Genomic DNA, 14,928 nt, shown 5'->3' with positions numbered 1-14,928 from the left:
GGAAGAAGACGCGGTGGAACGCACGGTACCGTAACGAACCGTTGAAGACGATGACCATGAATCACGCCTTCGATCTGCTGTTTCCACTGTTTAAAGTTTTTCTCATCTAATTTGACGGAGATGAGATGTGAAAGTTTCACATGAGATAAAGGGAAAGCACCGCCAGTGCTGAACGGTGACGCCATGGAAGCGTTGAGATCGAGAAAGAAAAAAAAGCTCAAGATACCATGTTAAAAGGATAAGCAAGGAGAAAAGAAGAAATTCTGTTATTGTATTTCTCAAGAACGCATAGTACAGAGGATCCATATATATATATAAGGAATTGATAAGGTTAGACACTAACAAATTCTATGCCAGATGTACAACACTAACAAATTCTAATACAACTATACTTAGTGATAACACATAATATAAGCCCTATAACAAACTCTATACAAAAGCATCTCTAATACCTTTGAGGAAAGAAAGACTTTGATATTTGTTGTATATCATCATATTTTTGTGCTAATTTGATATACAAATGTTGTTATAGTGCATTTACTTGTTCTGAAAAGCCACAACCATCTTGCTAGGATTTGTTTAATCAAGCCATTTATTTATTATATTATTAAAAAGAAGAAATGGCTCCAACAAAAAAAAATGCTTACATTGCTTGTAAAATTGCAACTAAGATGACATTCAAGTATGCAAAAATGGCCCAAGCAAAAACCTTCACAGCTTTACATTTTTTACTATTTGCACAAGTGAAGTGTAGGTACCCTGTATTCCAATAAATGTACCAATGACCAGAATTGCTACAATTATGATCAATTCTAACCCAAATCTCCTTGCAGCTTTGTGCATCTTCAAGTAGCATAGGCAAGGAAACAATAATGAGATGGACACACACAAGAAAGCACCAATAAATGCCATAATGTATCCAAACAACGGAACAAAAAGAGCCACAACCACACTGATGACAACAATGGTGGTTCTAATGAGAATGCTGATAGGTCTTTTCTTACACAGATGCCATTTTTCCTCAATGGCATTGATTATTGGAGTGATTACAATAGCATACTTAGTGAAAGGATTAATTACTGTGGTATATATTGCTATTTTTGTACTTATTGTATTTGTTGGTAGATTTAATGTGATTTGAGATTTCAAATTATCTCCAAACATCATGTAGCCTAATACTGCAATGGTTCCATAGATAACAGTACTTGCAGCAAAGCAAACCAGCATAACCTGCAATTAGCAAAGTATCACTTTCATAAGTAAAATCAAGACAGAGATAAATAAATCACTTTATGTTTAATTTATTTTCAATACCATAGAACAAACCATACTATAGATTAAAAAAAGTGATTTCAAGGACACAAGTATCACTGACCTTAGAGTACTGGTTTCTATCATTCATAGAATTGCATATTGTTGGCATCAATGCATGAGCAGAAAAACAGAAAGCAAAAAGGCTCATAGAAGTAGACAAACCTCCCAAATTCAGTAACTTTCCTCTTTCATGAAACCCAACACCATCCACTTCACCCACCCACACAATACAACCAATTAAAATCAAAGAAGTTACAATCCCTCCAAAAGATATATAAGCCAAAGCCCCTAAACTTCTCAACCAAGTTGTTGGCAATACTATCAAAGCAGTGATTAACACAAAAGCACTTTTACTTCCAATCTTGAACCCTATCATTGTGAAACTCATATTTGGGAACAATTTGGCCAAATTGTCTCCTTCTAGTATAAGAAGCTCCACAAGAATTAAAAAAAGCTCTAGATATAAGAAAGTTGCAATGAAAGTTCTTCCTTTGTAACCAAAAGCAACCTCAGCTATATCAGCATAGGATTTGATTAGTGGTTGTTGGTGCATGCATCTTCCTAGAAGTAAAGCTGTGTACCAACATATCACGGCCAAAATAATCAGAAGCATAAAACTTATCCAACCTCCTTGTGAAATTGCATATGGCATTGAGAGCATTCCCATACCTGAAAATGTATATTATTATCCTTGTTAGAGTATTAGAAGGTATCAACACCTTTGACTATGACAAAACGGTATCAGAAGGTGCTGATACAGATACTTTTATTCGTAATAAATTGTGATTAATTCGTATAAGAGTTTGAAATAAAGAAAGATATATATATATATATATAGAGAGAGAGAGACCTGCTAAGGTGTTGAGTCCATTGAAACAAGTTTTGAAAAAAGAGGTTCCTTCTTTGTGCTGATTTGAATTTGATGAAACATGGAGCTGGCTTTGTGTCTCCATTTTGTCACAAGTAATCAATATGCAAATGCTGTTGTCTTGTCTATATGTAGTAGTAACTGCTTATATAGTGTTACGTGCGTGTTGTAGATCAGGGGTATGCAAAAAAATATGGTTAATTAAACGGTATTATTAAACTGTATTATACTTGTTTATAAATACTAGTACAAATTAATTTTAAATTGCATTAAAACAATTTTAACAGTTAAATATATTTTTATTAAAATTATTATTGCAAATTGAACCGAATGAAATCAACCATGAACACCTATAATGTAGATTCCATCAATGAATTTTTGATGAATAAAGAATAAATTAGGAAGGATTTTACAAAATTATCCTTCATTAATAATATTGGAAAGACAATACATAATTGAAAGAAGAGAGACTAATAAATATTTAAGGATATAATAGAAAAAATAACATTAATGATTCATTGATATTATAAAACGACTTATAATATAGTAAAAAATATTTTATATTTTCCAAAATGATATATAATAAAAATCGGAGATAGTAATTCATTATGCACTTTAATCAAACCTACAACAGTAACCTTCTTTGAATCAAGAGAAAATTATTTTATTAAATATATTTATTACTTTATTTATTTATTTATTGCATACAAAGTTTTAAAAAACGGTTGTGTGAGAATTTGTGATTTTTTTGTCGGCGGGACACTAATTACGATTGTTGTGGTGTGAATTAATTATAATTTTTTTTAACAGAAATATAATAACAATATCGATACTAACACTTGCCGAACTATTTTGTCGCAATCGTTTTTGCAGTTACGATCTATTTTTTAAATTATAGTGGCATATGAACATGTTTGTTCAATTTAAATTTAAAAAAAATGATTCAAGACAGCTATAGTCTAAAACCTTAATATCTTTAAAATCAAAAAATTCAAAGTTTTATATTAATATTTATATCTGCAAAATTTTGGGAAAAGCGAAAGTAAGGAGGATCCTATTGGTTTTGTCACCACAATAAATGTTATTTTAGTCTCATATATATATATATATATATATATATATATATATATATATATATATATATATATATATATATATATATATATATATATATAAAATAAGTGAAAGAGTGTAAGAATTTTCTTTTAATAAATCCATAAAAAGAAAATTTGTTGTATAAGTAGGAGTATTTATTAATGCACGGGAATTCGCATATCAATAATAGTTTTAGGTTGGTATACATAACTTCTCACCTGTGTCATGAATCATGATTACTTTTTTTTAATCATTATATACATACGTGCACGATTATGAAGTACCTTTTCTATACTGTGACACCTAATTAATTAGGTATAAATGTGTTTAATTCAGTTTAATAGAATATTAATTTAATTTAAATTTATTAATATTAAATATTCATAGTAGTAATGGCAACCAACATCAATTCTTTTATTTTAATTTTTGCATTAAAGTGCATGGCTTCATGAATGGCTCCAGTAGAAGGCAATGTGTTTGATTGGGGAGCAGCTTCAGATGGATCAGATCCGTGCTATAACTATTCTGTGGAGCAAGGCACCACCCTAAAGGTCAACAGCGTCAGGATGGCACATGGTTTTGCTATTCTAATTAGGGTTTTAAAGAATGGTCTCACATCGCCAAAAACCACACAAAATGATACTAATATTATTATCATTTTTAATATTAAAGAATAAATTATAATTAAAATCATACAAATAATTATTTAAAAGATTAAAATCATTTTAAAATCCTCAATCGTAATGTTTCAAGAAATTTATATTTTATTATAACTAAAGATGTACAATTTAAGTTATAGAAAACCCGAATTTAACCTGCAATAAATTTTTAAAGTATGTATGAGTTGCTGATTATTATGAATTTTTTTGCCTATCCGATTTAAAATTCCTTAAAATATATTTAAAAATCTATTTTAAATTTAAGCTTTCTAATAATCTATCTTTAAGTATTTTTTTTAAACTAAATAATTTTTTATAAATTATTTAATATACCTTCCGTCTCATAATAAATATTTTATTTGAGTTTTTCGTATTTTTTAAGAAAATAATTAGATAGGTTAATTTTAATAATAAAATTAATTTTATTTATTAAAATATTTTTATTTATTATAAATAGTGGAGTAGTTGAAAATAGTAAAAATTAATAAATAAAGGTATAATAATAAAAATAAATAATAAATATTATATTAATATTTTAAAAAGACATTTATCTTGAAATATTAAAAACGTACAAATAAAATACATCCTCTTATCATTTAAATTTAATTTTTTTGATATTTTTAATAGTTAATATATCTAGTCGATATATAAACTACATATAAATATATTAAAAAAAATCAAATTTATTTATAATAATCAAATACTTTTTAAGAGACATGGGGTATAAGAAAGATGGAAAAGATCTGAATTTGACCTACAATCTTTTTATAAATAGGTCATACTATACTATATGCCCTATGTCCATATTGCATCAATGTGATGGAAAATAAATCAAAAGTGCTACTAATAGTGTTAGTGCAGGTTTTAGTATATTTCCTTATTCTATGGTCAAAGGAATCTTCTATTAAGAGGATATTTCGTCTTACATGTATTATCTAACAAGTAACAAGTACACGTAATGTTCAAAAGTATAAATAAAAATTTATTATACTTTAACGTAAGAAACTCATTATCTATATATTTTAATTGACCACAAATATGGATTTTTGTCTTGTATTAGTCCTATCAAAGCAGATAAATATCAAGTCTGTATCTAAGTTTTTGGTATTTTCTTTTTATTTTTAATTATAAAATTCTTTTGCAAATAGTAGAAATGAGAATATGTCAGGAATATTAGATTTAATTTTTTTTTTAAATATAGATTTAAATTTTTTTAAAAAATGTAAAAAGTATAGTTTCATTTATTTAAGTAAAGTCTAATTGAATCTATTAAACAAAAATTATATAGTGTTTAATAGGTTAAATATTCCTTCTGTTTAAGTAAAGTCTAATTTTATATTAAACAAAAATATTAGATTTAAATTTTAAAAAAAATATATTTAATTAAATAGATCCAACTTAAATATATTTTTTTTTTAATCTAATCAGAGAATCATCACAATTCAAATTAACTCAAAAATTAATTATAACTTTACAAATAAAAACAAATATAAAATGCATTGTTTTCGTAATTAAAATAAATAAATATACTCTCAAAATTGGGAGTCCAATGCTTTAACATATATCTGATTTGCTACCCTGAATTTAGATTTATTAAAAAAATATTTAATTAAATAAAAGAGATTTAATCTTTTAAAAAAATCTTTTGAAATTTGATAGACCAACTTATATATATATATATCCGTATAGAAAATGAATCAAATAATATATAAGAAAGGATTTAATTGAAATACACATGATAAAGGGATTTTACACCGTCAGTTAATCCTAAACGTTGGATATTAAAATAAGTTTGACTTTTATTTTAAAAATCTATAAAGTAATTCAAACGGATGATGATGATGAATCGACAGTGAAAATCTTTTTACACCGATAGTACATAATAATTAATCTCTATAAAAAAAGTGAATTTGTAAAATAGATATAATAGACTATTTAAAAGCATTAATTTAAAACATTCTAGATCAAATTTTTTAAAAGAATACATATATATATATATATATATATATATATATATATATATATATTATATATATATATATATATATATATATATATATATATATATATATATATATATATATATATATATATATATATATATATATATATATATATATATATATCATAGGTCAAATTTAAAATTTTATTGAAAATCAGACTCGAACTTTCTAAAGCCAAACATTATGCGCCTTATTTCCACCCCAAATTGCAAGACTGTTTTTAATTATGCAATTTTGGATCTAACAAGATAATCACAGTCATTCAAATTCAACTTAAAATTTAAGACTAATTGGATAAAGGTTAAATTATATTTTTGATCCCCAAATTTTACTTAATTTATAAAATTAATTATTTAACTTTAAATTCAAACAATTTTAGTCCCATCATTTTTTAATTTATATTTTTATTTATAAAATTTTATAATAGGTTTATATACGATAATTTATCATGCTTTATATGAAAATTATCATTAAAAAATACAAATGTTTGCAAAAATAAAAAAATAAGAGCAAAACTGTTTAAATTTGAAATAGGAGAATCATATAAAATAGAGGATTAAAAACTATAATTAATCCTACAATAAAATTCAATGAAAAATTAATGATGATTATTACAAAGAATGCACATGAAACTTCTTAATTTATGTCATTACCCTCCTATACTTAAGATTTTTAAAAATTCTATCTAATTTATTGAATTAGGAGAGACTTAGAGACATTTAGGTTAAACCGTGTGTTTAGAAAAGCACTACGGAGACTTTATTATATAGAGAGAGATTACAACTAATTATATGATATAGTCGATGTGGAAGAATATACTAATATTCTCAACACTATATATTTACAAATATCAACACTCCTCCTCAAGCTTGAGCATATAAGTCAAATGCACCAAGTTTGTTACATATATAATTTGTTCTGGAACTTTGCAGAGATTTTGTAAACACGTCTGTCAATTGATCATTAGAGTTGACAAAGCTTGTGACGATGTCACCTGATCGATCTTCTCTCTAACAAAGTGACCGTCTATCTCAATATGATTGGTCATCTCATGGAAGACTGAATTTAAAGCAATGTGCAATGCAACTTGATTATCACAAATAAATGTCATTGGTCTTACTTCTTCAATTTGAAGTTCCTTGAGCAACTGTTTTAACCAAATAAGTTCACATGTTGTCATTGCCATGACCCTATACTCTGCCTCGACACTTGATCTTGCAACTACATTTTGTTTCTTACTTTTCCAGGATAGAAAGTTTCCTCCAACTAGTACACAATACCCAGAGGTGGATCGTCTATCAATGGATGACCCTTCCCAATCAACATCAGAGTATCCAATCATCTGAGTATGTCCTTTATCTTCATACACTAAACCTTTTTTTGTAGCACATTTAATGTATCTCAGAATCCGGATAACAACATCCATGTGTTCCTGACAAGGGGAATTTAAAAACTGACTTACCACACTAACTGCAAAAGAAATGTCTAGACGAGTGACTGTGAGATGATTCAACTTTCCAACCAATCTCTTATACCTTCCTGAGTCAGATAGAGACTCCCCCTAATTGGGTATTAGTTTGACACTTGGATCAATAGAAGTATCAACTGGTTTAACATTCAACAAACATGTTTTTTCCAAAATATCCATAACATATTTCCGATGAGAAATCACCAAACCATATTTAGATTGGGCTACCTCAATACCCAAGAAATAACGGAGTTTACCAAGATCTTTTGTCTAAAATTGATTCGAGAGATATTGTTTTAACTAGAGTATACCCTGCTGATCACTACCAGTTATGATAATATAATCTACGTACACAATAAGATAAATACACCCTTGGGCTGAGTGACGACAAAAAACAGAATGACCAACTTCACTATGGACCATACCAAACTGTTGTACTACAACGCTGAATCTGCCGAACCAAGCTCTCAGAGATTGCTTAAGACCATAAAGAGACATGTGTAACCTACATACCATATTCAATGACTCCCCTTGAGCAACAAATTCAGGTGGTTGCTCCATATATACTTCCTCTTCAAGATCACCATGTAAAAAATCATTTTTGATATCAAGTTGATGAAGAGACCAATATCGAATGGCTACAATGGCTAGAAGAAGTCTAACAGATGCCATCTTGGCTACGAGTGAGAAGGTATCACTATAATCCAATCCAAAAATCTGAGTATATCCTTTGGCTACCAAGCGAGCTTTAAACCGATCAATCTTACCATCTGGACCAACCTTCACTGTATAAAACCAATGACAACCTACTAAAGATTTCCCAGGGGGTAGAGGAACCAGTTCCCAGGTACCACTGCTTTGAAGAGCACACATTTCATCAATCATTGCTTGCCTCCACTCAGGGTGAGATAATGCTTTACCTGGAGTTTTAGGAATAGAAACAGAAGACAAAAAAAACAAGTATACTGCAAAGGGGAAAGACGGTGATAACATAAATCAATATGATATGGAGAAGGATTTCGTGTTTGACGTATACCTTTTCGAAGGACAATCGGAAGATCGGACTCAGGTTGCAGGATCAGATCCGGTGATGGCGGAGGCGTCAGAGGAGAGTCTGCAGTGACCTTAGGGACATGTATGACCTCATGGACAGGGATGACAAACGTTGGGTAACGTCGCTGATATGTTTGAAATGGTCGAGAAGTGGGGGGGGGGGGGGTCAAGAGCCATAGACTGGTGGGGAATAATGGTAGGTGGGACATTAATAACTGTCGAAAAAGGTGTGGGAGTACTTTCTTGAAGGGGTTCCGGAGATACTTCATTGGACTCGAAATATGGAACAAACTCGAAGAAGGTAACATCGGTTGATATGAGGTATCATTGTAGAGTATGAGAATAACAACGATAACCCTTTTGGGAATGATGATAACCCAGAAAGACACACTTTAGTGATCGAGCCGCTAGTTTATCCAGACCATGGGAAAGATTGTGTACAAAACACGTAGACCCGAATACTAGAGGAGGAATTGGATGGAAAGGAGAGTTTGGAAACAAGATTGAATGAGGGATTTTATCATTAAGGACAGACGAGGGCATAAGGTAACATGATGTGAGTACCGCATCCCCCCCAAAATGGAGAGGAACATTACCATGGAGAAGTAGGGTCCGAGTGGTTTCTACAAGATGTCGATTTTTGTTGGGGCGTATGAGGGAAAAATGTTTGATCTCCAGTTCAAACAACCCCAATTTTGTTTCTTTAAGCCATGGGAGATGCTGATTCCGTCTCATTTACTAAAGTTCCGCTTATCCCATGTGAAAAACTAACCGGATCAACCAACTACAACATATGGGCTCGTGCTGTCGATATGTGGTTTCATGGTCAGGGATATAAAGATCACCTAACCACAAAATTGGATGATGTTATCGCCGTAAAACTCACTAAATGGAAGATAACTTATTCCTATCTATGTACTGTGTTATTATTTTCCATCGCACCTAACCTCCAAGAGCAGTATCAAGCCTTCTCCACTTGCAATGAGGTTTGGGAAAAGGCTAAGAAAGTCTTCTCCAACGATGTTCATTGTCTATACAGTGTCATCCTCAAACTCGATACACTGATGTTGCAAAATATGGATATGCAAGCCTATCTGAGTAAGCTTGATGCCTTGAAAGCGTGTTACACAACCCTCATGCCTTATGCAAAAGATGCAATAGCCCATCCCGAACAACTGAGTAAATTTTTCATGGTCATGGCACTTAAGGGACTACCACCAGAACTCGAGTCCGTTGGTAATCAGATTTTATCAAGTAGTATTGTTCCTAACTATGATGCAGTTAGTGAATAACTGTTGCGCTTGGCTACACCTCATGCATTTGGTCCGATTTCCCTTCCATCTATTGTTGCTCCAACACCAGGTGACACTGTTGCCCTTGCATCTCTTGGCAACAATCAGAATCGCCTTCGAGGAGGGTCAACCAATTATAGCGGTAAATTTATGACCATCGTGCTATGGATAAACTCGATGTCAATAAAATCAGAGTCGCCACCACACTTTCATTATTTCCAAACGAAAAGTGTAAAAGTACGAATAAAACCCAAAGATAAGAAGTTTTCAAATCAAAACTAATAAATGTTGAGATTACAGGTAAGGGGGTTGGTTACACAGAGGGAATGTATTAGCATCCAAAGTGTCCTAGGTACTCCTAAGGAGCCCTTTTTTGTGTGCAAGTGATTTGGTAAAAATGATGTTTGGTAAAATATAGAGTGGGGGGATGAGAAAATAATTGATTAATTATATTTTTGTGTTTGAAAATACCTTCGGTCTTATGCCTACTTAACAACATAAAAATGAGGAATCAAAACCCCATAGTTCGTGATAAAAATTTCAAAGAAGTTGGTGAATTGATTTTAATCAAAAGTTTAAAAGAAAAGGCATAAAAGAACAAAGATTTGAATGGGGTTGTTAGCTATTTTTACTTTTTTTTGAAATTAAAGTCAATATGGTTAAGTTCATTCACAAGTTTGATTTAAGAAAAAGTTTTAAAGAATTCAATGGCATAAGGCCAAAGTTTCTAATCATTAAAACATGTCTAAGTTAAAAAAAAGTTTTGAAAAGAGAGAGAGATTTGAAATTAAAGAAGTGGGAGGATATGAAGGGACTATCCTAGACAAGAAATAAAAGTTGAGAGTTGAAAAGATCTGACCAATGGAATGCAATCCAACAGACAGGAATGTCATATAGAAACCCATTTTGCTTTGGACTTTAGCAAGAAACAAGAATAAGCAATATCCAAGCAAACCATATGAAGACTAAGGAATCAAATAAAGATAGCTATAACATCCAAGCAAGCACTCTAATGGCTAGTAGTCTTTAAATGTATCAGATGAAATACTCCTTGGTGAACTTAGAAGCAATCATTAGACATCAACAATAATAATAGTATAACAATTAAGCACAAAGATAAAGTGATAGATGAATCAAGGGCAATCAAGGTCTTGCATCAGATGAAAGGCATAGTCGGGGATGACTCAGTCTCAAATAGTGGCATTGGCCAAGTCCTTTAGCATAGGGAGGTTGCCTATTCCTAAATCCAAAAGTTCAGATCTAGCCCAACAGTCCACCAAGATATTTTTTAGGTTTTTTTGTTGTTGTTTATTAGGTATTTTAAGGTCCTAAGACCACAAGCAAAAACAAATCACAAGCAAGCAATATATACAAGCACAAATGATATGGCTCAAGTGAGCAAAGTAAAAATGACTAAAACATAAACATCTTGCATGAAATGTAAATGGCAATGAATAATAAAGGTACTGAAATTTAAATTACATTAAGTAAATAACTTGAAAGTAAAGCAATGTTAATAAGAAGTTAGTTGATTGTTAATGAAGAGTTTTAATTGTTTTAGTCATTCTTTGAAGAACACTCAACCATTCATTCACAAGTATGAATCCATGAGCCAAGACATCATCCATTAGAAGGGCTCCAACTTGGATAAATCAACAAGTATGTAACTAGCTCTCATGAAAGAAAAAAAGGTCAAGTTTTCATACAATTCCATGAAGAATGGGAGACTTACAATCTCACTTACTAGAATGCTATGCCTTGCGGGACAAATTTAGCTATATGTTAAGCAATCGTAATTGGACTTATGTAGAAGTCACAACTATATGAGACCAGACAATAAAAATATAGGTATTAATGCATGTTAGAGATTTGGTACAAAGAACCAAACTCCTAAAACATACCACACACTAAAAAAATGGGAGGGACCTATCTCGGCCAGACTCATGTTGATTCATCTGACACAAGGTTATTGGTCAATGATAGATTGAGGAAGAATAGGGATGAAGATGAAGAGGGAAGGGGAAGTAAAAACCCAAATTGATCATATGAGGAATTTCATCTAATCAATACTATTCATTCATTTTGGGAGATGAAATATACATTTCATCAATCCCCTATATCCAATAGTATTGGTCAAACAAAAGTCAAATCAACCATGACCAAGGCCAAACAGAAAATTCAAACATCACAAGACCAATTAAATAGCTCAACACAATTTTTAAACAATTAATCAATTAAAAATCAATTTTAAAATGAATTAAAATGCACTTTTAAAATGGAAAAAACCTCAAATCCCTTTAAATCACCAAATAAATGGCCAAGAGATTTATCCTAGGTCAAACAAGGTCAAAATACCTTAGACAAAAAATTTCACAAATTTTGGAAAGTCAAAAGTATTTTAAAATATTTAAAAACAAGTCAAAAATAATTTAATTAACAAAAAATATCAAAATTAATTCAAAAACTGATTTTAATTCAAACTATGAAAGAGGAAAATCTTTAAAGATTTTTGGTGAAATCCCATATTTTTTGGATTAAAAATGAAATTTCTATGAATTAAATAAAATAAGAGGATTAAACATAAAATAAGAAAATAAAATAAAATTCAAAAAAACATGGGTCATCAGATCTCCCTCATTAATTGAGGTGGAAGATCTGATGCCCAAAATGCGCGCTCCATCATGTACCATAGTAAACGCGTGGTAATCAGAACCGAAGGCCGAGATTAAAACGTTCAAACAAGATCAAAAGGTTGGGAAGGTGCTAACGCACCACCGGAGCCCTAGCTCCGGTCTTCTTCTCCGGTGGACCTCACCGGACTGGTCCACCACCAACCTCTATGAAAATGAAAAGTGAGTACACTATTTTAAAGGAAAAATGCTCAGAAGCTTGAATCTGGCTTCAATCTCTCCCAATTCCAAGTATTTTGAAAGATACATGGACTTGAAATTTGAGGTGCATGATCCGAGTTGCTTCGATTTAGCCTAAAAGCAACCCAATCATGTCGCCTACATTGGTAGGTCTTCAGACAACCAAAGAACAAGAAAAGTAGTGGAGAATTCATGGAGAATCGAAGAAGAGAAAAATCTGAAAATTCACCTTCGGTTTGCTTCAATTGAGCCCGATCTTGCTTCCAAGTTGCCTTGGCTCGACTCTAACAACTTGCAGGAAGTGGAATGGATGATTGAAAGGCTTGGATTCTTGGAGTTTTATTTCCAAAACAGAATGAGAATTAAAACTCGATTTCAAGTGAAATCTTCAAGTTTATCCTTTAATGGAGGTTAGGGAAGTAGTGATGCAAAGCTTGGGCAAGAGAGGTCCCTTTTCTGATCAATAAGGACATGTATTTATAGCATGAGGATTGCTTTCCACACCTTTTGAAAACTTGGCCAAATTTAGTAACTTGTGTGCATGGGTGCATGTGCGTGCATTTAGGCCCAAATGATGATTGCATTTAGTCCAATATCATGCATAAAACATGCTGAGATCATATCATGAAGCCATGCAAAGGTATTTGAAACTTGAGTTCAAAAGTTGCCAAAACATGCCATGCAAAGTAACCCTGTGCAAGTCACTCAATAATGGTCCAAATGCCATGATCTTGGATGTTTGGAAAGCTAACATGAAAGAAAACAACTTTGTTATTGAAGACTTTTCCATTTGGAGCTTGGATCATGATGAATTTTAAGGTGGAAGTTGGAGAAATCAAACATAGTTGAAAATTTTCTAAGTACAAAGTCAAATGACCACTTCTTCCACCTTGAATAACTTTTTCTATGAGCTTCAAATGAAAATGGTATTGGTGTAAGCCCTAGAGGCCAATACTTTTGGTACTTGTATCGAATTATTTATTAATAATAAAAGGCATTTTCTTTATTATGGTTGACTAATAAAGTCCCTAGAATAGATAGTCCGTTTAATGTATTAAGTGTGACTTAATCATGAGAACACATTAAACATAAGGGCACTGTTCTTAAAGTATCCGTAGTCGAGCTTTAATGTGAAGTGGGATAACATTAAAGCATTAAGACTATTATGTTTGTAGACTGATGATCACATCTCATGGATCATGGATAAAGAGTTATCAAGTCTTAAACATAGGTATGAATATTAGGAGTAATATTTATACCGGATTGACCCGCTATGAGAATACTATATAGAAAGTTATGCAAAGTGTCATAAGTTATTCAAATGGTGATAATAGTGTATACCACTCTTCGACCTGAAACCACTATGGACCCTAGATGTAGAGTCGAGTGCTTTATTGCTGATCCAACGTTGTCCGTAACTGGATAACCATAAAGACAGTTGATGGGTACTCCACGAAGCATGCCGAGGGACATGAGTGTCCTAGATGGAATTTGCCAATCCTGCGTAACAGGATAAATGTCTATGGGCCCAATATTGAACTGGGCAAGGGTGACACGGTCTATACCTTGTGTTCAATATAGACATAAGGGCAAAGGGGTAATTATACACATAATTATTATCACAGGAGGTTTTGTCAGATCACATGACATTTTCGTGACTTGGGTAGCAGTGATGTGTTGCTAGATACCGCTCACTGTTTATTATGTTAAATGCGTGATTTAATATAATTGCCAACGCCGCGAAAACCTATAGGGTCACACACAAAGGACGGATTGATGAGAGATAGAATAATTAAGGAACATCGTAAGGTACGGTGTACTTAAGTAGAATACGAAATATGGTAAGGTACTGTTGGTGTAAGCCCTAGAGGCCAATACATTTTGGTACTTGTATCGAATAATAAAAGGCATTCTCTTTATTATGGTTGATTAATAAAGTCCCTGGAATAGATAGTCCGTTTAATGTGTTAAGTGTGACTTAATCGTGAGAATACATTAAACATAAGGACACTATTCCTAAAGTATCCGTAGTCGAGCTTTAGTGTGAAGTGGGATAACATTAAAGCATTAAGACTATTATGTTTGTAGACTGATGATCACATCTCATGGATCATGGATAAAGAGTTATCAAGTCTTAAACATAGGTATGAATATTAGGAGTAATATTTATACCGGATTGACCCGCTATGAGAATACTATATAGAAAGTTATGCAAGGTGTCATAGGTTATTCTCATGGTGATAATAGTGTATTCCACTCTTCGACCTGAAACCACTATGGATCCTAGATGTAGAGTCGAGTGCTTT

General features: G+C 31.7%; 1 protein-coding gene across 1 annotated transcript; it reads right to left on the bottom strand.

The window, feature by feature from the left end:
• Positions 1-453: 453 nt before the first annotated feature.
• Positions 454-2,316, bottom strand: LOC127075270 (amino acid transporter AVT1I). The gene is made up of 3 exons (XM_051016760.1): positions 2,165-2,316; positions 1,376-1,983; positions 454-1,230 (listed from the first exon to the last, which is right to left on the bottom strand). The coding sequence occupies exons 1-3, from the start codon at positions 2,265-2,267 to the stop codon at positions 712-714; spliced, it is 1,230 nt and encodes a 409-aa protein (XP_050872717.1). The 5' UTR covers positions 2,268-2,316; the 3' UTR covers positions 454-711.
• Between the last annotated feature and the right edge of the window lie 12,612 nt (positions 2,317-14,928).

Source organism: Lathyrus oleraceus, chromosome 4 (assembly GCF_024323335.1).
Source record: "Lathyrus oleraceus cultivar Zhongwan6 chromosome 4, CAAS_Psat_ZW6_1.0, whole genome shotgun sequence".
NCBI lineage: Eukaryota > Viridiplantae > Streptophyta > Magnoliopsida > Fabales > Fabaceae > Lathyrus > Lathyrus oleraceus.
This window is presented reverse-complemented; position numbering and strand designations above follow the sequence as displayed.

Coding starts and splice junctions, on each gene's coding strand:
- LOC127075270 (XM_051016760.1), bottom strand. CDS start 2,267: ATGGAGACACAAAGCCAGCTCCATGTTTCATCAAATTCAAATCAGCAC. Junction 1,984..2,164: donor TGGACTCAACACCTTAGCAG/GTCTCTCTCTCT, acceptor ATACATTTTCAG/GTATGGGAATGCTCTCAATG. Junction 1,231..1,375: donor ATAGAAACCAGTACTCTAAG/GTCAGTGATACT, acceptor TGCTAATTGCAG/GTTATGCTGGTTTGCTTTGC.